This window comes from Hemiscyllium ocellatum, chromosome 1, assembly GCF_020745735.1.
Source record: "Hemiscyllium ocellatum isolate sHemOce1 chromosome 1, sHemOce1.pat.X.cur, whole genome shotgun sequence".
Lineage (NCBI taxonomy): Eukaryota > Metazoa > Chordata > Chondrichthyes > Orectolobiformes > Hemiscylliidae > Hemiscyllium > Hemiscyllium ocellatum.
This window is the reverse complement of record NC_083401.1, coordinates 129544952-129570308: the sequence shown is the minus strand read 5'-3', so window position 1 is coordinate 129570308 and position 25357 is coordinate 129544952. Positions and strand designations below refer to the sequence as shown.

The following is a 25357-nucleotide window of genomic DNA, read 5'->3' as shown; positions in this document are numbered from 1 at the left end:
TTTTTGGCAGCAGTGATTCGCGCAGCTCAGTGCTTTCCTTTGTAGGTTATCATTTTTGGAACACCTGTTCAAGGTTGATAGCTTACCTGTTGAGATAAGTCCTCTTCCCACCTCAGTGCTTATAATGTAACTGTCGAGCAATTACCTCTTGAAATACATATCCCAGAAGCCACTGGGCCTATAGGAAGGTATAGCTCCGACCAGTATGTTTGCCCTGAATGCATAAATCATTTCCAATATCCATCACAGGAAAATTTGGAGAACAACAGTCACCCCTACCATATTACCTTTTAAAAGTTTTACAATACAATATGAAATTCTTAAGAAGGTGTTCTTATCACTTTAAAAAATGTGATTAAAATCCATTCTATCACTTCTCAAAATTTCCTTATTTTAACAATTATACAACATCCAATTTTGCAGTTTCTGTTCCACTTTTAGCATTAGTTTGCATTATCAAACAATTCACCAACAGAACTATTTTGCAGAGAAATGTTAAGACCTCAGATATCATCAACTTTTAAACTCACATTTATATTAACTTAGAGTTTTACAGTGATGGGAAGATGAAGAGTTTAAGATATTACTGACAAAATGCAAGGAGCACAATCACTATCCCAAAACCTTGTTGGCAGACTATCTCATACCTTTCAATTCAGCCATTTGATTCTGGATGAGATTTAATTCATTTGCAAGCACTTCCTTTTCCTGTAACAAATCTCTCAATTCAGACATTTGCTGAGTTGCAGAATTTACTAACTTAATTTTCTCCTTTTCCAACTCAGAGAGATGTGCCTTTAGTTCTTGCATTTGTGATTCTTTGTGATCCAATTCAGTCTAACAGAAAACAAAGTTATTCGCACCAAATTAAATTATTATAAGGTGACAAGTCAAGAGTGCACATGTATAAATACACTTCTACCTATAGTTGACTACTCTAAAAACAGCACATCAGTCGAATTTACCATACCTCCATTTACTTGATACTTGTATCAACCTTGTTTATAAGCAAATTTATGCTAATCAAAACAAAGCTCCTGAAAATAACTCACGTGCTGATTTCTGTCACCCAGTCACTCAGAAACAAACTGTTGTAATAATAATGACAATTTCACCAATATGTTACAATTGCAGTGATCTGCACAGGGTTTTCTCACAAAACAGTGTATCAGAAACAGATTGCAAAGGTTTAAAGGAAATGGGAACCTCTGGTAAGTAGTTGAGGGTAAGGTTTAGTTTAATTTTTTGGATTTATCTTGGAACTTTAAATACTCTTTTTCTTCCATGTTCTTTTGCTACTTGCTTGCTGTTATATTACCTCTGACTCTTTCCACAGCTCCCTCTGACCCCACTGTCTGTAGCCATTGCCCAGTTACCTTCTCCATTCCTTAATTTGACGATCTCTACCTTAGATTTTACCCTGGTTCTCTGTCCAGACATTTTGCTTCCTGTCCCCCTGCACCATTTTCCAACCTAACTAAATTTCTGCAAGGGATAAAAATATTCTCTCAAAACTTCTCATTAGCTCTAAATTTTAGTTCTGCCTATAGACTGTAATGGTTTTCTACGTGCTCCTCCTTCAGTTGGTCTGTCCAATTTCCTTTATAACCCAACTGTGACAGCAAGGTCAATACTTTCTTTTCCTGTATATTCCTTTCAATATGCTACAAACCACTATCAGTTCTTATTTTCATTTTTCTCCCCAGCTTTACCTATTCCTCTTCATATTTTTATTTCAATTCTTGCATATCTGATACATCCCCATTTATTTCTAGACAATTCAATTTTTTTTATTCACTTGTGGGATCTGGGCATCGCTGCCCAGCATTTATTGCCTCGTTGCCCTAGAGAAGGTGGAGGTGAGCTGCCTTCTTGAACTGCTGCAGTCCACTTGCTCTAGGTTGACCCCCAGTGTTCTTAGGGAGGAAACACTAGGATTTTCACCTCGCAACAGTGAAGGAATGACAATATATTTCTAAGTCAGAATAGTGAGTAGCTTGGAGGAGAGTCACAGGTGGTTGCATTCCCATGTATCTGCTGCCCTTGTCCTTCTAGATGGAGGTGGTGTGGGTTTAGAAGGTGTGTCAAAGGATCTCTGGTGAATTTATGCAGTGAACCTTGTAGTTAGGACATACTGCTGCTACCAAGAGTCAGTGATGGGGGGAGTGGATGTGGTGCCAACCAAGCAGGCTGCTTTGTCCTGAATAATATCAAGCTTCTTGAATGTTGTTGGTGCTGCATCCATCCAGGAAAGTGGGAAGCATTCCATAACACTCCTGACTTGTATGTTGTAGACGGTGGAGAAGTCAGGTTTTTTTTCAGCAGTACTCCTAGTCTCTGAGCTGGTCTAGTAGCCACTGTGTTTATGCAGTGAGTCCAGTTGAGTTGGTCAATGGTAACCCCAAGGATGTAGATAGTGGGGGATTCTGTGATAGTAACACCATTGAATGTCGAGAGGAAATGGTTAGATTATCTATTATTGCAGATAGACTTTGTCGGGCATTTGTGTGACACAAATATTACTTGTTACTTATCAGCCAAAACCTGGATATAATCCAAATCTTGTTGGATTTGAACATGGACTGTTTCACTATCTGAGGAGTTGTGAATGGTGTCAAAAATTGTGCGATCGTTGACGAACATCCCCACTTCTGACTTTATGAATGCCCTTGATGAAGCAACTGAAAATGGTTGGGCCCAGAACACTACCCTGAGGACTCCTGAAATGTTTCTGGGACAGCTGAACCAAACAACCCCACCGCCCTGTGGCTGAGACTTTAACTCCCCCTCCCATTCCACCAAAGACATGCAGGTCCTGGGCCTCCTCCACCTCCAAACACTAACCACCTGACACCTGGAGGAGGAACGCCTCATTTTCTGCCTTGGGACCATCCAACCACATGGCATCAATGTGGATTTCACCAGTTTCTTCACTTTCCTCTCCTCCCACCTTATCCCAGATCCAACACTCCAACTCGGCACCGCCTTCTTGAACTATCCTCTTCCTTCCCATTTATCTGTTCACCCTCCTCTCTGACCTATCACCTTCACCCCTACCTTCAGCACCTATCACACTCCCAGCTACCTTCCCACCAGACCCAACCACACCTCCCCACCCCATTTATCTCTCAGCCCCTTTGGGCCATTAGCCTCATTCCTGATGAAGAGCTTATGCTTGAAATGTCGATTCTCCTGCTCCTCAGATGCTGACTGACAGGCTGTGCTTTTCCAGCATCACACATCCTTCAATGTGTCTAATATAACTCCAACCTGCAGAACGTTTGCCCTCTGATATCCATTAATTTCTGTTTTGGTATGACACCTTGATGCTACACTCTGTCAAATGCAGCCTTGATGACAAGAGCTGTTACCCGCACCTCACCTCTAGAATTGAACTCTTTTGTCCATGCTTGAACCAAGGCTGCAATGAGGTCAGGAGCTAAGAGGTCATGGTGGAACCCAAACTAGGTGTCACTGAATGAGTATCGCTGAGTAGGTGCTGCTTGATAGCACTGTTGATGACACCTTCCGTCATGTTACTGATGATAGAGAAGACTGATGGTGTGGGAATTAGCCAGTTTGGATTTGTTCTACCTTTTGCGTACAGGATAGACCTGGGCAAATATCCAAATTTGTCAAGTGAATGCTAATGCTACAACTGTACTTGAAGAGCTTGGCAAGGGCAGCAGCAAGTTCTGGAGCACCAGTCTTCAGTACTATGCTGGAATATTATCAGGGTCCATAGCCTTTGCAGTTACCAGTGCCTCCAACCGTTTCTTGATATTGCATGGTTATACCAAATTGGCTAAAGATCGGTATCCGTAATTTATTTCTATTAAATACATTTTTTGCATTTAATTATTCCAAATGGCAAAATTTACCTCTTCATTGGTACAATGTTCCAAGGCACTTATCAGCTATCTTTAGCATCCACCCATATAACTGTACATTTTCAAAATGTTTGCTCTTTCAGTTTCCATGCAATTTCCTTTCTGGTCCATGACTGGCTCACCTTTCATTTGGCTATGCTGTTAAAATTTCTACTTTGGGATCTGGTTTATTTTATCTCATCTATTCTCAAACATCCTTCCTTTAACTTTCTTAGCTCCTTTTTTAGTTCATGCTCTAACATTTGAAAGCAACAAACCTGACATTTGTTAAAAGTTTCCATTTCCTTTTTTATTTTAATCTTCATATCTTCATTTATCCAGAGAGTTTGTGTTTTGGATGTTCTTCCTTTTGTCATCATGTGGGAATGTACCTAATCTTTACGTAGTAAAAAGTGAGGTCTGCAGATGCTGGAGATCAGAGCTGAAAATGTGTTGTTGGTTAAAGCGCAGCAGGTCACGCAGCATCCAAGGAGCAGGAAATTCGACGTCCTGATGAAGGGCTTGTGCCCGAAACGTCAGATTTCCTGCTCCTTGGATGCTGCCTGACCTGCTGCACTTTAACCAGCAACACATTTTCAGCTCGTACCTAATCTTTACCCCAAAGTATCGCATTGTTTGAGGCTTTCCTGCACTTAGTATTATTTTACCTGCAAATCTTTGAAGCCAAACCACTTGGTCAAATCTCTTTTCAATTTAGAAATTTATCCATCCTCCAGTTGAGTATTTTCACATTTCATGTTTCCTTGTCCATTTCCATGACTACTCAAAAACCAATGACACTATGATCACAGTCCTGGAGGACTGGCGAGTAGCTAATGTTGATCCTTTGTTCAAGAAAGGAAATAGGGATAACCCAGGAAACTATAGACTGGTGAGTCTCACATCAGTGGTTAGGAAGTTATTGGAGATAATTCTTAGGGATAGGATTTACACACATTTGGAAAAGCATGGCCTAATTAGGGACAGTCAGCAATGCTTTGTACAGGGCAGGTCATAACTTACTAACTTTATTGAATTTTCGAGGAGGTGACAAAGGTGATCAATAAAGGTAGAGCAGTGGGTGTTGTTTACATGGATTTTGATAAGGCTTCATGGAAGGCTCATCCAGTAGATTAATATGCATGGGATCCATGGTGACATGGCACTCTGGATTCAGAACTGGCTTGCCCATAGAAGGCAGTGGGTAGTGGTGGAAGAGTACCTTTCAGGCTGGAGGTCCATGACTAATGGTGCTCCACAGGGATCCATACTGGGTCTTCTGCTGTTTGTGATGTGTATAAATGACCTAGATGAAAATGTAGATGGATGGCTAATAGTAAGTTTGCAGACCATACAAAGATCTGTGCAGTTGTGGATAATGTAGAAGGTTGTCAAAGGATACAGTGGGATATAGATCAGTTGCAGATATGGGCAGAGACAGCAGATGGAGTTTAATATGGGTAAGTGTGAAGTGCTGCACTTTAGAAGATCAAATTTTAAGGAAAAGTATACAGTTAATGCAGGACTCTGAACAGCATTGATATACAGAAGAATCTTGGGGTTCAAGCTCATAGCTCCCTGAAAGTGTCCACGCAAGTAGATAGGGTGGTAAAGAAGATGCGTAGTATGCTTGCCTTTATTGGTCGGGAAATTGAGCACAAGAGTCAGATGTCTTGTTGCAGCTTTGGAAGACTTTGGTTTGGCCACACTTAAAGCATTGCATTCAATTCTGGTCACTACATTACAGGAAAGATGGGGAGGCTTTGGAGAGGGTGCAGAAGAGGTTTACCAGGATGCTCCCTGGATTAGAAGGTATGAGCTACAAGGAGAGGCTGGAAAAACTTGGGTTGTTTTCTCTTGAATGTCAGAGGCTGAGGGGAGACTTGATGGAAGTCTATAAAATTATGAGATGCATTAACAGAGTTGATGGTCAGGAACTTTTTTTTCCAGAGCTAGAATGTCTAATACAAAGGGGCATGCAGTTAAGGTAAGAGGCAGAAAGTTCAAAGGAGATGTGAAGGGCAAGTATTTTTTTAACACAGAGAGTGGTAGGAGTCTGGAAAGCACTGCCAAGGTTGGTGGTTCAGGCATAGGATAAGGCATTTAAGAGTCATTTAGAGAAGCACATGAATATGCAAGGAATGGAGGGATATGGATCAAGGGCACACAGAAAGGATTAGTTTCATTTGGCGTCATATTCGGCACAACACTGTGGACCAAAGGGCCCATTCCTGTGCTGTACTATTCTATGTTCTATTTCCCAAATATTTTCCCACTGAAATATATTCTACTTCATTCCCCAAAACTAGGTCTAGATTTCACAGAATCACTGCAGTGTGGAAACAGGCCATTTGGCACCAACAAATCCACACCGAATCTCCAAAGAGTATTCCACCCAGACACATTCCCCTGCCATATTACTTTACATTTACCCCTAACTAATGCACCTAATCTACACATCCCTGGACACTACAGAACAATTTAGCACGGCCAATTCGCCTAACCTGCACATCTTTGGATTAAGGGAGGAAACTGAAGCACCCAGAGGAAACCCATATAGACACAGGGAGAATGTGCAAACTCTACACAGACAGTCACCCGAGGCTGGAATCAAACCCAGGTCCCTGGCACTCTGAGGCAGCAGTGCTAACCACTGGGCCACCATGCTACCTAACAATGAATTCATAGCTGCAAACCTGCAGACAAGGCTAGTATGAAGATTGAACTCATGATGTGGCATTATTATCACCACACTCTAATCAGCTGAGCTAACTGACCGACACTTCCTTCCTTGCTGGGCTGGAAAGATCCTGATTTAGAAAATTCTCCTGTACTATATATACATATCAGAAATTCCACCACCTCTTGCTCAATACACGATTACTATCCCAATCTATATCAGGATAATCAAAGATTCCACTGACAATGTTTTACCATTCTTGCATCATTATGCAATTGATGTCCAAATGTGTTTCTCTATCACCTCCTTGCAATACTTTACAGAAAAGCGAGGTGGGGAGGTGCCTGTAAAATTTTCTAGGTGGCCTTCTACCCTCAACTTCTCTGAAGTTTTACACAGGGCAGTCAGTTATTGGTTACTTCAGAGCCAATTGCCATCTGGTGTCAATTTTAAAGCTTATCGAGGAGTTCAAGGATAAGGATAGAGCCAGGCAGGTCTTCCTGCCTGGGCCTCAGTGACACGAGTGGGGGGGAAGCGTGAAGAGGAGCAACTCCCCCAGAGACCCCCACAATCCATTCTAAAACCAGGTAGCAAACCCAACAAAGCACTGGGACCCATTTTGGGGAAAATAAAATGTTTGTCAAAAGTATATGGAACTTTAATTGCACTACACTTGAGGTGTGGTGCATAGTTCTGGTTGTCATAATATCAAAAAGATATAGAGATATTGGAGATGGTGGCATTACATTATGATCTTTTCCTAACTTGTCAAGGCCTCACAAAGAAACCTTGCAAATTATTCACAAGGAACTTATCCCTACCAAAATGCACTGAACAAGCTTGGCTTCTTTTATCTTTTAGCAAAGTCTGGGGGGTCACCCCGATATAGGGGTTTAATGGTTATAAAAGACTTTAAGGCAGATGTGGAGAAAATATTTCCACTGTGGAAGATCTAAAACAGAGACTGAAATTTTAAAAATAGTCACCAATAGACCTACTACATAAATCAAGAGCAACATTTTAACACAGAGGGAATTGGAATATGGAGCCCAGTACACAGACAAGTTGAAATAAATTGCATTGATGCATTTAAAAATAAGTAATTATATGCATGAAAGAGAAGAATAAGAAGTTACGGTGAGGAGATTTGATAAAAGGCAGTAGGATAAATGTTGTGTAATGCATAAACAAGTTGACCATAGTGACCTATTTCTGGCTGTATATTCATTATCTGACCTTTAACTCTTGAATCTTCTGGTTTTGACAATCTATATCGGACTGAAGTTGTTTTCTTTCACGCTCTAGTGCCTCAGATGCACAGCTCTGTTGTGATGCCATTTCAGAAATGCTTTCCATTTCCTGTCGCAAAGTGGCAAGCATCTTGTTTTTCTCATTCAACTCCATTTTCAGTGAATCATTATCACACTGCATTTTCTTTAAGTGGGTAACTGCTTCTTCAAATTGATCACAAATGGTCTCCTCTGCTATTTTCATCCTATGAATCCTTTGGCACTTTTCATCAATTTCATGTTGCAGTTTACCTTTTTCTGCGATTTCATTTTCCAGACATCTGTCCTTTTCTTTTATTTTCTCCCCCAACTGGCAGATAGTTATTTCTGTTTGGTCAAGTTGCTGTTTCGTCTTATTAAGCTCCTCTCCAGTTTTACAAAGTTGTTCCTTGCAGTTCTCATACTGTTTGACTAAGTTCCTGATTTTCTCTTGGTCTTCATTTCTTTGTTCCTCTAATGATGCCTTTGGTTGAACAAAGAAAACACATGTTACAAGTATCTAAGAGAATTTTTATTCTAAAAGTATCCCAATTTGTTTCAAACCTTATATTATGAGCTTTTCCTAATTTGACAATGTCTCACAAAAAAACCTGGCAAACTTTGAAGCAAATGTCCAGGCACTAACATCATTATTACAACACACTCTGTCTTTGCCAATATAGGTGGCAGAGCTAGAGAAAAATTGTTGTGCTGTAGAAGAGACTGATCACTGGTAAAGAGATTCAAAAATCTGTCCAATCACAAAATTGGTCCATTTCAAGTTTTACTCTTTGAAATGTTTCCCTTTGAGATTTAGACTTCCACTAAAAATGCCCTGTAATCAGAGGAAATAGTTTTCAACTTTTAAGTCTTTTGTCAAAACATTCTTGGGAGTAATAGAGAAAAAAATATTATAATCTTCCATACTTAGAAGGAACAAAGAAATGAACATTTAAGAAACAACAGAATGTGCAAAATTTCAACAAGGGCATGTAGAGGACTTCTTAATTAAAGAGAAGCAACAATAAAACACTTTCAGGCTTCTGCTGTGATTTTGATGGCATCGTAGACTGACATCTGTACTTTGCCAACATTTCTTTGTGATGAAAATAATGCAATAGTATGTGCTTTTCTCTAATGCTTGTTTGAGGGATAGATATTGGCCAAGGCACTGAGGACATCTCCCCTGTTCTTCTTCAAATTTGTGTGATGGGATCTTTTACATGAACCTATTCTGAGCACTCGACTGCCAGTTTACCATCTCATCACAATGAGATTAGGCAACGAGACTGCTGCAAATTCAATTTCTTGGCTTGGTTATTTGTCATACATTCGTCCTGTAATGTCAAATTCTACCAAACAAAACCTGAAAAAACTCAACTGGCCTAGACCCAATCATCTTTGGCTGCTTCATCAATGATTTGCTCTCTACCAAAACGTCAGAAATGGGGATATTCACTGATGACGACAAAGCATTCAGTTCCATTCATAATGCTTTAGGTAATGAGGTAGTCTGTCTATTTACAGCAAGAGTTGGATAACATTTAAACTTGGGTTGATAAGGCAAGTAATGTATATGTGTTGTACAAGTGCTCAGCAATGACCATCTCTGTTAATCACTCCATAATATTCAACAGGATTGCCAATGCCAACCAATAATTTGGGAGTCACTGCTAACCTGACAAGTCACGTAACAAAAGCAGGTCAGTCTCACTATCTACAAGGCAAAGGTCAGAGTTCTGATGGGATATCTGCACTTGCCTAGATAAGTGCAGCTCCAATGATAATCAAGAAACTTGACACCATCCAGGATAATGACGTTTGTTTGACTGGCACCCATCTACTACCTTAATAATGTTGTTCACCACTGGATCAGCACATTAGCAGCATGTACGATCAACAAGATGGATTGCAACAATTGAAAAGGCTCATTCAATAGCACATTTCAAGCTTGTTAAGAGTTTAGAAGGATAGGGCAGCAATGGAGTTCTAAGAGAAAGTTGGCTGTCTCACTTCCAAGGGGAGTGACATGGAGAAACACCGAGAGCAACAGATAGACCTGCTTTTACCAAGGCTGTTGTAGGATGAGTTCAGCCTTAGTTAACAGAAGGGAGCTTTTTTTAAAATATTAAACTCAAAGAAAGTGTGACAAAATACAATACAATTTTGTCTAGATATTATGAATATTTTACAGCATTATCAATTCGCTGGAATAGGTGAACGATCATTTCTATTCATTTGAAAAGAGGTTTCTCACTCAAAAAAAGCTTAACAACCTTTGCACAAACTAACCTGACATTGCAACTGATGCTGGTACTGCTCCTTCAAAGAGTTTATCATACCATCTAGTCGCAGAATTTCTTGATTTTTGCACTCCAATTCCCGCTCCAAGTTTTCAACAGAGAGACTATTACTTGCACCACGTTCCCACAGCTTCTGGTTTTGTTCTTTTGCCACTTTGAGGTCCTCTTCAAGTTTACAATAGTCAGCCTGAAAAATCAAAAATAAAACTGACTTGAAATTGAAAAACTACGACTGCCAGCACTGAAGAACTAGCTGGTTTAACAGAGTTTGGGAAATGGAGGGGGGCTAAGAGCAGCTAAAGTTTATGATTGAAGAAATATTAGTCAGCAGGATCTCATGAATATGTGACAGATGCATGATGCAAAAACCTTTTTTTCTGCCCTCCCCATTGTTCGCCTAGACTGAGAGATTAAGCTTGTCCTATTTTTCTGGTAAAATTGAGCCATGGGGTGAGTTTTGCAGAATCAGAAAGGCACTTCAGAAAATAGACAAAAAAGACTGATGCTTCTCAGATCTCTGAAGGCTGATATGATGAGTGAAAAGAGTGGTACTGGCTATAAGGAGGAGGCAACTGTGATCAACTGTGTGGCAGGAGGGGAGAGGCACAATGCACACCAGGAAATCAATAATCACTTCCTTTCTGTTCAAATTGGAAATAAGCGAAAGAACATTTTCTACAGCACACCTCAATTATCCACCAATATATAGCTTAATAGAAACCATTCAAGTTTATGTATGGAGTGCTGGAAGCAGCAAGGATGAGGCAGTGCAGATGTTAAACTGTTGTCTCACCCAAGGTACACGTGGCAATTACCAATCCAGCCATTCCATTTTCAGGAGCATGCAATCTCTGCCGGTTGATTACGTGGTTATTTTGACAAGGATACTAGGGAGGTCCCTTCTTTGCACTTCCACTTCCCTGAATCACTGATAATTGTCTATACTGTTCCACGCTTCATCACTTTAGCACCTCAATCAAATCACTCAATAATAATCTGAGTTTAAGTGAAAACTGCCTTAATTTTTCCAAGGATTTTCTGTATTCATATATCCTCACATCCTAGCAAATCAAATCCCTTTATTGCTTTCCTGTAGTGTGAAGCCCAAAACGACAAATGGCTTTCCTGCTCTCTTCTTCCTAAAGTTTCACATTGAGTCACATTTACTTCTTAATGTTTATGTTTTGTACCAGTATTTTATGAGCTGACCCATCCCCTTATCAACTTGATGTGGCACTCAATGTTTGTGAAGCTAAACACCCAAACCTTGTTGTTCTGTGTAAACTGTGTAAAATTAAATGTTTAATTGTGTATAAATTTGAATCATTAATATACAGAGTAAACAAAAGCAAATGAGAACTGCACTGTGAGACATTCCTGGTCATTTTCAAAAACTCTGAAACTACCCCTTAACATGCAACACTCTGGGTGCAAGGACATTTAGTTGAGACAGTGGATGGGATTCTGTCCATATCCAAATAACTGGTACTTAATACCACAGACCTTCTTAACAGCAGGTAACAGAAGGCCCTCACTGATTCACCAGCCACCAGGTGAGACCCTATCACCTTCAATAACTTCCACTCTGTGTAATGCCCTTTCTAATCAATTTTTCATCAAATTTCTTACCACCCTTCTAATTCCATACCATTTCAATTCCTCCAATGGTGTGCTCAATGGTACCTTGTTGAAAGCCTTACGAAATTCCTTCTGTGCATCCACTCCGTTTTCCTCAACCATCGTATCTATTACTGCAAAATGATCCTAAGAGATTTGTCCAATGCAGTCATTCTGTCAAGCCAGTTTGACTACAACTACTTCCTTTCTGCCTCAGTATTAGAGCTTTTCAAACTTTCAATCATGCCCTTTACACTCTCTAGATTTGAATTCCAATTATCTTGCTGGGTTTCAATCTAAAATAGACCCTAAGATATCTAATTCGGAAGATACTTCTTTCCTAAAGCATAGGAAAACTTAGCACCACATAGTGCACCACATAGAGTGATTAGATTAGATTCCCTACAGTGCGGAAACAGGCCATTCAGCTCAACAAGTCCACAATGACCCTCCAAAGAGTAACCCACCCAGACCCATTCCTCTAACTAATGCACCTAACACTATGGGCAAGTTAGCATGGTCAATTCACCTGACCTGCACAGCTTTGGATTGTGATAGGAAACTGGAGCACCCAGAGCAAACTAATGCAGACACGGGGAAATGTGCAAACTTCGCACAGTCACCTGAGGGTGGAATCGAACCAGAGTCCCTGGCAGTGTGAGGCAGAAGTGCTAACCACTGAGCCACCGTGCTGCCCCATGGATGCATTTAGAGTGAAGTTGGATAAAACATGAAGGGATAGTTTATTGATGGTTATATAGATAGATGGAAGGAGCCTGAGTGGAGAGCAAACAGCTTTATGTAAAGGTTGAGTCAAATGGCCTATTTCTGTGCCATATATACTCTGTAACATTGTATACAATTCACCATACCCAAAGTTCTATGGTCATATCATAGCTCTCAACATCCTATTCACCTATCAGCCCTCTGCAGGCTGACCTATATTGGTTGCTAAACTAGCTATAGTAGTATTAAAATTCTCAGCCTTGCCTTCAAACCACTTTTATGACCTTGTCCCTTCCTGGGCAGGCTGTAACCTCTCTGAACCCTCCACCTCAGTGAGATCCCTGTTTTCTAATTTTGACCTCTTATATATCTCCATCTTACGATTAGCAACCATTGCTTTTAGTTGCTCAGGACTAAATCTTGGAATTCCCTCTCTCCACCTCTCTGCCTCAATAGCTACCTCTACTACCCATAACACACTCTTTAAATCCTAGCTCTTTGACCAAGCTTTTGATCACTTCTCAGGATAGAAGTTGCTTGGTGGACAGTGCTGATTCCAGACAATTATACAAGCAAGCTATATGTTTATCCCTTATTTCTAATGCTGAGTACAGACTATTTGGATAAAATGATGAAATGTAAGTCACGCCAAGTGTCTGGTCACTGGCTGGCAAGTCAAGGTAAGACAAATTTCAAGCAAGCTTTTCACTTGACAGCAAAGATGTATATTACATAAGTATAACACTGGAAAGTACCTATAGACCCAGAATTTTCTCTCAAAATGGAGGTGTGAGTTGGGCTGTGAAACTCTGAATTTTACTGGATAATACACTTTCCTTGTGCTTTCCCAGTCCCATTTCAATTTTCAACATGGTTGTTTCACAGATCATGAAGTCTTTGAGTGCAAATATGCACATACCTCATCAGACGTTAGGGCTGGGCTTCTGCTGTGAGGGTCAGCAAAAATTTGTATTTCCTCCTGCACACAATTTGTGTGTGAGAATGGGAGTTTTGTAAGTGCTTACAGAAAATCTGGTTCAAGAGATAAAAAGTAAAGTTGCTATAGTCTTACCAGACCCATAGGGCTGCTATCTCATTAGAGAGGGGGAGAGAGAGAGAGAGAGAGCGAGCGAGAGAGAGAGAGAGCGAGAGAGCGAGAGAGAGAGAGAGAGAGCGAGAGAGCGAGAGAGCGGACTGGTAGTGGTTTAACTTGAGGGTCACCACACCTCAGATGAGGGGAGAGATTGAGAAGGAGAGTCCTTCACGGTAATCTCAGCCAGTATAGGAAAGAGATAATGATCATTGGGAAGAGTCCTGCTGAAATGGTGAGAACATTCTGAGAGATAGATGTAAAATAGTAGGATTAGGTGCTGTACTGTAATGTAGATGTGTTTTTAGTGCAATGACAGTGTCTGCTTAAAGCTAATTCAAACCTTGGATGACAGCTCAGTATTGGAAAAAAAGCACTGCCTTAGAAAGTTGACAAATATTTCTGCACTTGCTTCCCTTCACTAATGGATAAGAACTTTGCTTTGAAATGGAAATGGTACATCAGTTACCTCAGTTTGAGGCAACATAACGGGAAGCTACTAACAACATTCTGAATGCTTAGCTGCAACTGGCTTCAGCTCATCAGGTTCCAAGAATGTTTGAAAACTTTAAGAGGCTGTAATGACAGAATATGCTTTTGATGTGGTGTCTTAGTTAAAAATCTAATAAATATTTAAGGATTATAACTTTTTTAACATAGGTATTTTTATTCTAGTATCAATGCTGATGTGTTTGAATTCATAGTTTTATTACATTATTAGATGCTTGTTTTTTTCCAGCGAATTTTGAAAAAGAATTCCAAACCCATTGAATGACTCTTGAAGACTATACAAAGGGCATTCTGGGTGATCGGTTATGCTGGATGCATGGGAAGAATGGAGAAAGCATAAGAGATCAGGTGGGACATGGAGTTGCCATTAATAAACTGAGGGAGATGGTGGTGTGGGTGCATGATGAGCAGGGTGATGGCAAAGAAATCTAATAGTAATAGGGGGACATTATCATGAGAGGGACTGACATTGACCACTGCAGCAAAGAGCATGAGGCCAAATAGCCATGTAACCGCCTGCTGTGAGGGTTTGGAATGTCTCCTCTGGGCTGGAGAAGAAGTTACAGTGGGAAGGGGAGGATCCAGTGGCCATTGGTACCAACGATGTAAGTAGAATCAAGAAAGGGGTCCTGCTGACAGAACATGAGGTGTTAGGTGCTAAATTAAAAAGCAGAACATAAAACATAATAATTTCTGGATTACTGTCCAAGTCATGTCCAAACTGGCATTGGATAAATAAGATTAGAGAAGTGAATAAAATTAGATTAGATTAAATTCCCTACAGTATGGAAACAGGCCCTTTGACCCAACAAGTCCACATAGACTCTTTGAAGGATAACTCACCCAGACCCATTCTCCAACCTTATATTTACCCCTGACTAATGCACCTAACACTATGGGTAAGTTAGCATGGCCAATTCACCTGACCTGCACATCTTTGGATTGTGGGAGGAAACCAAAGCATCTGGAGGATACTCCACACAGACAGTCACCCAAGGCAGGAAACGAACCCAGGGTCCTGGTGATGTGAGATAGCAGTATTAACCACTGAGCCACCATGCCGCCTTAGAGAAGTGAATTAATGTCTTAAAGACTGGTGTCTGAGAAGTGGGGCATTGTATGAATACTAGAGAAAGTGAGGTCTGTATCATTAGGATGGTCTTCACCCAAACTGGAACAGGTCTGGTATCCACAAAAATCAGGTAAGTAGAAAGCTTTAAACTAAACAAGCGGGTGAGGGATCAAGTTTGTGTATTTGCAACAGAACAAGAGGTAGAGTCAAGATGGAGAGCAAATTATTGTCAAAAATAAAGTTCAGAGAATGATATGAATCTAAACATATGTAGCATACATGACAAAATCAATAAATTCATAATGCACTGAAATGAATAAATATGATCTAATAAATATTATGGAGACATGGTTGCAGGATGACAAAGACTAGGTTCTGAATATTGTGGGGTATAAGGCATTACCTACCTAATCATCTAGATGCAATAGATAGAGTTGAGCTTGGCTCAGGAGATCAGGTTGTAGAATCTTGTTGGGTGAAGATGTGGATAGTAGGGAAAGGAAGTCACTTGTGGGAGTGATCTTCAGGCCGTTAATTAATCGCAACGTAGCATCCTACTGATTATACATTAAATACTGGGTGCTTGTAACAGAAGGACAGCAATAACAATGCATGAGTTTAATCTACAAATAAAGTAAAAGAAAAATCAGAATGGCAATGGTAGGTTCAAGAAAGACATCATAGAATACTTTTGAGGTAGATCCTTAGAACAATACATTCTGGAACTGACCACAGAGCAGGCTGTGTGAGACATGGTATCAGTGATGATGTAGTAATGATCATAATATGATTGATCATTCCATCCATTATGATAGGGAGAAGAGTGGCTCTCTAAGACTAGTAACTGAAAAAGAGCAATCGTGAGTTAGCTGAAGTGACATTAGGCTAACAGGTAGGTCGGTACAGAAGCAGTGTCAGATATCCACTCCTGCTAAAAAGAATTTCCAAGGGCTAGACCACCATCTGCAGTTAACTAAATGAGTGAAGGAGAACATCAAACCGAGGGAAAAAGCATACAAAAAAATGGTAATTGACAACTGGTCAGAAGGCAAATAATCACATAAAATGAATAAAGAACTAAAAATGTAAAAACAATCGGAATTTCTATAAGTATTTATAAAGAAAAAGAGTGAGTGAAGTGATTAGGTCCTCTGGAGGGTAAGAATGGGAGTCATAACAGGTAAAAAAGAAAGAGTGAATATGACAAATAAATCTTTTGCCTCTGTCGTCACTATAGAGGATAGAAGAAGCATCCCAGTAGTAGCTGTAACCCTGAATATTGAAGAAAGAGGAACTTGGTGAAATTATCACCATTTAGGAAATGGTACAAAGAAAGCTGATGGTGCCGCAGCTGATAAGTCTCTGGGTCCTCATTTGACTTCATCGTGGTGTTTTAAAAGAGGTGGCTAATGAGACAGTGGATGCTTTGGTGTTAACTTCCTAAAGTTTGTAATATTCCATGAAGGTTTCACTTTGGCTTTAAAATAGCAAATATAACCCTTTATATGAGAAGGGAGGGAGGCAGATAACAGTGAATTATAAGCTAGTTAACTTGATGTCAGTCATGGGGAATCTCTTAGAATCAAATTACTGAGATTATAACTACGTCTGTGCTAAGCCCACAATGTCTTAGAATTTATATTATTGACTGAGATGGAGGATCAAAGATATGATTGCTAAATTTGCAGATAGCACAAAGGTAAGTGAACAAAGTGTCACTTAAACAGAGAATAACTACAGAATTCCAGGATGCACAGGGATCCAGGTGTACCAACGTATGAAACACCAAAGATTACTTTGCAGCGACGGCACAATCAGTCAATCTAATGTGTTGCTAGCCTTTTGAAATGACAGAAATCGAACATAAAACAAGATTTTTGCTTGAGTTATATAGGGCATTGATGAGGCCACATTTTAAATACTATTTACAGTCTTCCTATTTAAGGAATGAGGTAAATGCATTGAAGACAGTTCAGAGAAGGTTTACTAGATTGATATCTGTAATGAGTGAGTTGTCTGATTAGAAAAGCTCAAATAGACTGGGCTTGTTTTCACGAGTTCAGAAGAGTGAGGAGTGATTTGATTGAGGTTTAAAAGAACTTGAAAGTTCTTAACAATGTGAATATGGAAAACATGTTCACACTTGTGGGTAAGTCCAGAACTAGGAGACATTTTTTTCTGTGAGGATTGGATGACTTTGGAATTCTGCCTCAGAAAGTTTCAAAGGTGGAGTCATTGAATACTTTTACGATCAAAGTAGTTAGATTCTTGTTAGGCAAGAGAATCAAAGGTTATTGAGGATATAGGAAATGAGGAATTTGGGACATCAACAGATTGGCCATGAACTCATAGATATTTGGAGGAGGCTTGAAGGGCTGAATAGCCTATTACTGTTCCAAATTTGTTTAGGGAACCTTCACTTGACATTGAGGGTGGAGTTGGAGAACCAAGATTGGCCTTCCCCAGCACCAGTACTCAAATGCATACATCACAACTTGCAAAACATAATCCCGATGAGAGAAGGCAAAGAAAATCCCACACAAAGTCACTCATGAATTAGGAGCGTTTTTCAGAAGGAGCAAGAGCATGAGGGTCTGGTTTTCTCAAGTCCACATAAAAGTCTAATCCTTGATCTTTCACAAAGATTATAAAAACCAGAGCTGCCACCAATTGAGTCCAAGTTGCGATTAACTGGGTACCCAGCCTACTCAACAGGGATATGCTTTACTTACCGTTACCCACCCAAGGTGGCATTATAGTACTTCGCTCCATTATAATTTCTAAATGAATTTTACGGGAAACTTCATTATGGAAATAATATCAATTGGGAAAAATGTCACAGGCTAAATTAAGAGTTAAGAATAATAAGGCAAAATTATTTTTCTAATGTGAAAGAATTCAGAGACATCGTGCTCGTAATGAGAGAAAAGAACCAAAAAAGGGATTGGAACAAGGCATTATAATGGATGGCTATTCTTCTCCTCATGAAGAATGTGATTTTCTTATTGGCTGTGTACCTGAATTATGGTCCTCTGTGGGAAGACTGCAATTCCTATTTTAAGACCATAAGATCATTAGAAATAGGAACAGGAGTAGGCCATTCAGTTCTGGCATTCCTCATTTACACTTTGCCTTTTACCCACAACCCCTAATTCCTTTACTGATAAAATATCTAGCTATCTCAGACTTAAATATATAGAAGGACTTTGCTCCCACAGTTCTCTGTGGCAAAGAAATTCCAAAGGCTCTGAACCTTCAGAGAAAAAAATCCCTCCTCATCTCAGTTTTAAACTGGTGCCTCTTAACTCTGAGAGACTATGATGTATGGTCCTAGACTCTCCTTAGATGTTCAGTAAGTGAAGATTTGTATAAATGAAAAGTTGTGGAATCAGTTAAAAGCATCTAACAATTATAATTTAATACAAAATACTATCCTGTTTAACATAATAAATATTAATGATTTCAGATTAGAAATTAACCAGCAACTAGACTTACCATTAAAAGTTGGAGTCGACCATTTGTGCTTTCTACCTGTTGCCTGAATTCATTTTTTTCTCTTTTGCAATTATAAATCTCGCAATGAGATTGCTCTACTTGTTTTTCCAAGTTCTCTATCTGATAAAACAGCATAAAATTGCTATGAAGCTATGCATCAGTTTAAACCAAGTGTTTCCTTGTGCTACAACACTGGGAAAGCACTGCCTGCACATGTGCAGTTGCAATCTCAGTGTTAGCATCAGAATGCCAACTGCATTAATTACAACAAACTCACTGGTTTGACACAGACTAACTATAAAATTCAAGTTACCCATTTTTATTGTTGCATTCCTTAACCAAGTTAACCAACCAACTAACTGCAAGGTTTTGCGTTCAGCACACTTATCATTTAACTGTTTCTTCTGTAAAACATCCTATATAACAAGGACATTCATTAAATGGGATTCTCAACTTTCAATGTGGGGATTTGATTCTAATATTTAAGGATAAATCTGCAGGACCTGATCTAATGTTGTGGGAAGTAAGACAGAAAATCACAAGACCCCTCGCAGAAATACTTGCGTCATCTATAACTACAGGTGAGGTGCCTGATCACTGGAGGGTGGTTGATGTTGTACCTTTGTTTAAAAAAGATTGTAAGGAGAAACCGGGAAACTATAGACTATGAGTCTGCGTTCAGTTAGGGGTAAAATGTTGGAGGTATTTATAAAAAATAAATATGGACATTTAGAAAGGCAAAAATTGATTAAGAATCGTCAGCATGGTTTTGTGCAAGGAAAATCATGTCTCACAAAGTTGATTGAGTTTTGTTGAGGAAGTTACCAAAAAGATTGATGATGGCAGAGCAGTAGACGTTGTTTATTCAGATTTTAGTAAAGCCTTTCACAAGGCTCCACACAGTAGGCTAATTAGTAAAGTTAGGTTACATGGGATCCAGGGTGAGCTTGCCAATTGGATCTATAATTGGCTTCTTGGCCAGAGATAGAAAGTAATGGGTAGAGGGTTACTTTTCAAACTTGAGGCCTGTGACCACAGCATTGTTTCATTCGATTGGGTCTGGGTCCTCTTTTGTATATCATTTATATCACTGATTGGATGAGAATGCAGGAAGCATGGTTAGTAAGTTTGCATCCAATACCAAAATTGGTGACATTGTAGACAGTGAAGAAGGTTTTCTAAGATTACAAAGACATCTTGACCAAGTGGGTCAACGGGTTGAATAATGGCAGATGGACTTCAATCTGGATAAATGCAAGGTACTGCATTTTGGTGTAACAAACAAGGGTAAGGCCTATACAATTAATTGTCGGGCCTTGGGTGGTGTTGTAGAAGAGGGATCTAGAGGTACAGGTACATAAATCTTGAAGTTTACATCACACATAACAGGGTGATAAAAAAGGCATTTGGCATGCTTGCCTTCGTTGCTCAGTCCTGTGAGTATAGGAGTTGGGAAGTTATGGAGAGATTTACAGGACATTGGTGAGGCCCCTTCTGGAATACTGGGTCAAGTTCTGGTTGCTCTGTTATAGGAAGGATATTATCAGGCTGGAGGGGGTTCAGAAGAGATTTACCAGGATGTTGCCTGGTATGGAAAGTTTAAGTTATAAACTTAAGGTGAGAGGAGAGAGATTTTAGAAAGGCATAAGAGGCAAATTTTTCACAAAGGGGGTGGTTTGTGTGTGGAATAGTGGTGGACGTGGGAGCAATTACAAAATTTAAAAGACATTTGGATAGATACATGAATAGGAAAGGTTTGGTGGGATATGGGTCAGCAGAAGACAGGTGGGATTATGTTCGGCATGGTCTGGTTGAACCAAAGGATCTGTTTCTGTGCTGTACGACTTTGTGACATGTTTGATTAAAGTTAATACAGAAGTATTTTGACCAAAATACTCCAGAGAAAAATCATTATCAAATGTTGGACTCAAAAGCCATATTACCTACCAATGAGCAACCAAAGCTAGGTAGAAACACGCTGCATAAAGCCTTATCACCCAAGACTCAACTTAGGGAGTCAGCATTGAAAATCTCATTCAGTTTATGATTTCACCAGAGATTGGGAGCTATGATGTAAGTTTTGCTTTTCTATGTGCCACACTGAAAGGATGCAGTGGAATTCCATTACAATGCTACTTGGTGGTACAATTGGCAACATACACACATGTAAGTGCTGAATTTTAATATTAAGAATTTCCACAGGAGATGCTCACAATGCAACTTCCTGTAGAGTGTGAGTGTACATTGCTGTTTCTTTTTCCGAGATCTAAAATTCTGCCTCTGATGGAAACATATTAGGAGCAGTTATGCATATGCCAGTTGCAGCGGTGCGCATGCACTATTATAACTGGTGATGTTCCAGTCAGCAGCAGGAGTTACAGTGTCAAGAATTTTCTACATCTTTTAACATGGGTCACCCTGTCCCATACAGTCATAAAATTTCTTGTTAAAGCACTATATCTAAAAAGTCATTTTAATTTATCCCAAGCATAAATATTGTATAGTTGGGGGTTATGATACATTATATAATACATACATTGTTTATAATGCATTATGATAAAACTTCAAAATTAGCATTTTTACATGGGGTTTGTGGATTAACATAGCAGCTACAGTTAACCTTCTCCAAGTTTACTTGTTTAGATTAAATTAGATTCTCTACAGTGTGGAAACAGGCCCAACAAGTCCACACCAACCCTCTGAAGAGTATTCCACCCAGACCTATTTCCCTCTGACTAATGTAGCTAACAGAGCTTAAAAATGTGTTGCTGGAAAAGCACAGTAGGTCAGGCAGCATCAAAGGAGCAGGAGAATCGATGTTTCGGGCATAAGCCCTTCTTCAGTAATTATGCCCGAAACGTCAATTCTCCGGCTCCTTTGATGCTGCCTGACCTGCTGCGCTTTTCCAGCAACATATTTTTAAGCTCTGATCTCCAGCATCTGCAGTCCTCACTTTCTCCTAATGTACCTAACACTATGGGCAATTTAGGATGGCCAACTCACCTAACCTGCATATGTTTGGACTATAGGAGAAAACCAAAGCACCCGGTGGAAATCCACGTAGACACGAGGAGAATGTGCAAACTCCACACACACAGTCGCCCAAGGCTGGAATCGAACCTGGGACCCTGGCGCTGTGAGGCAGCAGTGCTAACCACTGTGGATGATGTGTGCCACTTTCAGATACTGACAACAATTGTTTAACCAACTTATCTCTCTTTGCAGGACACATCTTTCTCATAAGGCTACAGTGAAAGGAAGAGTATCTGACATTAAATGACTCCTAAGGTATTTGCGTATCAGTACATGTGCTTTTTTATTAGGTCGAAAGCAATCAAAAGAAGTGATTGTATATAAAGATGTACACCAGACCTTTTCTTCATACATCCTTTTTGCTTCTCGTAATTCAGATCGCAGTTGGCAGACTGTGGTCTCCAATTCTGTAAGCTGCCGTGAGTACATTGTGCTCTGATTCTTGGCCTGGTCTCTGGAGGTAGGAAAAATGTTGAATCAATATTTTTCATTATATACTAACAGAAAAATATGTTTAAAACTTTAAATGTATATTCAGTAAACATGAATATGGCTGAACACCAAACAACACTCTCAGGAAATAAACAGAATGGAAGAACTGTAAATACTTATTCCCCAAAGTGGGTTCCCCCTTGTTTACAGAATATAATCCAGTTAGCATAATTAAACACTCCCAAAACCAACACATCTCAATTAAGCAAATAGATGTATAAGAAGTCCTTAGATATATAGAGTAAGAAAAGGTGTTCAGGTCCCCCATGAGAAATAAAGTGAGAAAGGGGTTAAAGTCCCCTGGAAAAAGGAGTTTGGATTCCTCTAGTTGCGAGAGTTTATGCTCTGGAGCATTAAAAAAGTTAGAAACTAGGAACTTCAAAGAATAACATCTCAACAAAATTTGCCTTGTCCCCCACACCTCCCCTTAGAAGTATTTTTAGGCATCACCAGGAAAAGCGGGGGGGGGGGGGGAAGGAGTGGAGCCTGTCCACTTAGATCCCGACAGTGAAGTGCACTGACTGCCAGGGAAGCTTTGCCTGAGTTTTTGTTGTGGGAGTCTCAATTTCTGGACTGCGGACTCGACTCGGTGAGTTTTTGTTCTGGGGGAGGGAGTGGCTCGGACTGTGGCGCAGTGTGATCCACTGCGGGGGTTTTCTCTTTTTATAAATGCATATTCATCAAGGGGATGTGAAAAAAAATTGAGCAATACTGAAATTAAGATTGTACTAATACTTGGGTAGAGAGGGGAAGTTTCAATGTAAATTGTCCCAAGCTGAGGGTGTTTGATATTTAAATATTTTGGTTTGCTAAAATACTGGTTCAGAAAATCCTTTTACATGACTGTTTTGCTTTATTTGAATTAAGATCTCAATTCAATATGTTTTGTGGGCTATGTAATAGGGCAGATTTTGTTTTTACGCTAATATTATGTACATAATAATATACATATTATATTATGTCCTTTTTAAAATTATCAAACATGTAACCTTAAAACAAATTGAGGGCCTTGAACCCCTGATTTGGTTGAAATTCTACAATGCCTGCTTAAAAAAAAATTTGTGTCAGTGGTCATGCTTTAACAAGATGAGAGTATTGTACTATATTTACTGCTGTGTTTTTAATGCAGAGTTTTCACAAAAAAAGAGTGCATTTTAAGTATGATGCTTTGTTAAGATTGTGGAAAATGTTAGAACTTGAGGCTGAGCTCTTTGAGTTCTTTCAATTATTGTTAAGACTTCATTGGCCCCCTTCATATTGCAAATTGAAAGAATGTTGATCTCTACCAAAGTTGTCACTGTAATACTGACTGTTTTATTTGGGAAGTTTTGTTTGAAGAACATATTTTAATATATTCTGCATTTGTTTCCCATGAATATTTGAGATTTAAATCTGAACTGAAACTGCCTCTTCAATGTCTAAAGCACAGAAAATATTTTGTTGTCTTTTTGGTGTTCCAGATTTTGGAAATACTTTTTGTGACAGCTTTCATATTAGCCAAGTATTAATTTGATCAAGGAAAATAATTTTGAATAACCTGAATGAGGTCCCCAAGGGTTTGATGTTAGGACCATTGATTATTGTTTATCAAGGACTGAATTGTTGACACAGTACAATGTAGAAGTTTATGTATTATATAAAACTTGATAATGACACAAATGGTGAACAGAGTAACAGACTTCAAGACGACTGAGAATTTTGAAAAAGGCAATTTAGTGTATTTAAGTGTGCCTGTGACTGTCTTCAAACTGATAACCACCTTGGCAAGGAAGGAATAAGAGAGGAAATGCAGAGAAACTTTCAGCAGCTAACATCATCTCTAGAGTTTCTCCATTCACAGGTGAAGCATGCCTTCGGACCACAGCCTGCCCCTCAACAATCCAATGGATTCAATCAGCTCCCAATCATGAGCAGGAAAAGTGAAGAAGCTAACAACAGTGAAGAGGAGGTCAGTATGCTATTTGTCAGTAGCCTATGTGAGCTTTACCTTCTTTTTCGATCATTTAAGGGAGATGAGAGTTCACTGAACAAGCTAACATCAAAACAGCCAGTGTTTTTGTTACAGTTGACAACAGAGCTGGAGCAGACACAGCAAAGAATGCTGTGTTCACCTCGCCTGCAACTGCAGCTGCTGAACTTCATGCTCAGATGTACTGGTATCCTCCAGCTGACGCATCTCTGGAAGGATGGAACTGTCATCAGTTTTGTTAAGTACTTAACTGCCCTTATCCAAGAATTCAGATTTCTCCGTGGAATGGTGTGCAAGGACAGACTGGATTTTGTTTTCAGGTCGGACTTTACTGAACGAGATATTGGATAACTGGTTCATTGGAATGGTCATTAAGGACTGTGGATTTAAGAACTTTACTGGTGAACATTTTTTTTCATATGGGAGCATTCTGCAAATTCTACTTACTGCACGGACTAGTAATTTTATTGTTATAATCATTGTATGTTGTGTGTCAATAACTTGCTTAAATACTGGCTGTCAGAGTCTTAAGAAAGCTGGTAGTGTCATCGAGGTGGTTATCATGGAATTATAAAAGGGTGGAATGTAATCTCTGGAAATTAAAGGGTTAAACTGTATTGTCTTTCTTCACGAAGCTGAACATTCCGGAAGTGGGTGGAGGTGACATTCATGCAAGAATGTGGATGACTCCAACTTCATTTGGGCAGCCATTTACTACTACTCTCCTGCTATTATCAAATTAAGTTCAGTCCCTTCCATTCATAAATGTTTTCATAGCCATCCCTCAGCCAATCAAATTTGTTTGCATGGTCATCCCCCGATATTGAAGCATATTCACAACTACATTGTCTTGGGGAATCACGGAGTCAGGAAATGTTTGCATAATGATTCCCAGGATTAGGGTATTATCTCCGAGGATGACCTTAGCCTTCCATTATACCTGGAGTAATATGTGGTTATGGGAGTAGTGGCCCGAGTACCTGTGAGCATTACCAACTGATCTATATAAAGGGAATGTGTTTTGTTTGTTAAGGGCCTCTTTGACTTGATGTAGCACAGCTATGAAGGGTGTCAAAGGGGGTCATCTAGCTTGTACAGGCTTTAATAAACTTTAACTGTTTGCAGATGTTGGAGAGTGAGAATTGCACCTCTTGTGTGAAACCTTGGGAAAAGAACCTAACGGGGCGACCCCTGTTTCCACAGAATCATTTTCTGTGGTTTCACTTACCCACA

The 25357-nt window shown here is 39.6% G+C and overlaps 1 protein-coding gene across 1 annotated transcript in view; it reads right to left on the bottom strand.

Moving 5' to 3' along the window:
• The window catches only part of LOC132817083 (coiled-coil domain-containing protein 158-like), a 158983-nt gene that overhangs the window by 56892 nt on the left and 76734 nt on the right, over positions 1-25357 (bottom strand). The window contains exons 8-11 of the mRNA XM_060827249.1: positions 22003-22117; positions 10110-10307; positions 7786-8301; positions 648-837 (exon numbers count right to left, since the gene is read on the bottom strand). Coding sequence (XP_060683232.1) covers positions 648-837; positions 7786-8301; positions 10110-10307; positions 22003-22117 — 1019 coding nt within the window. The remainder of the gene's footprint in view (positions 1-647; positions 838-7785; positions 8302-10109; positions 10308-22002; positions 22118-25357) is intronic.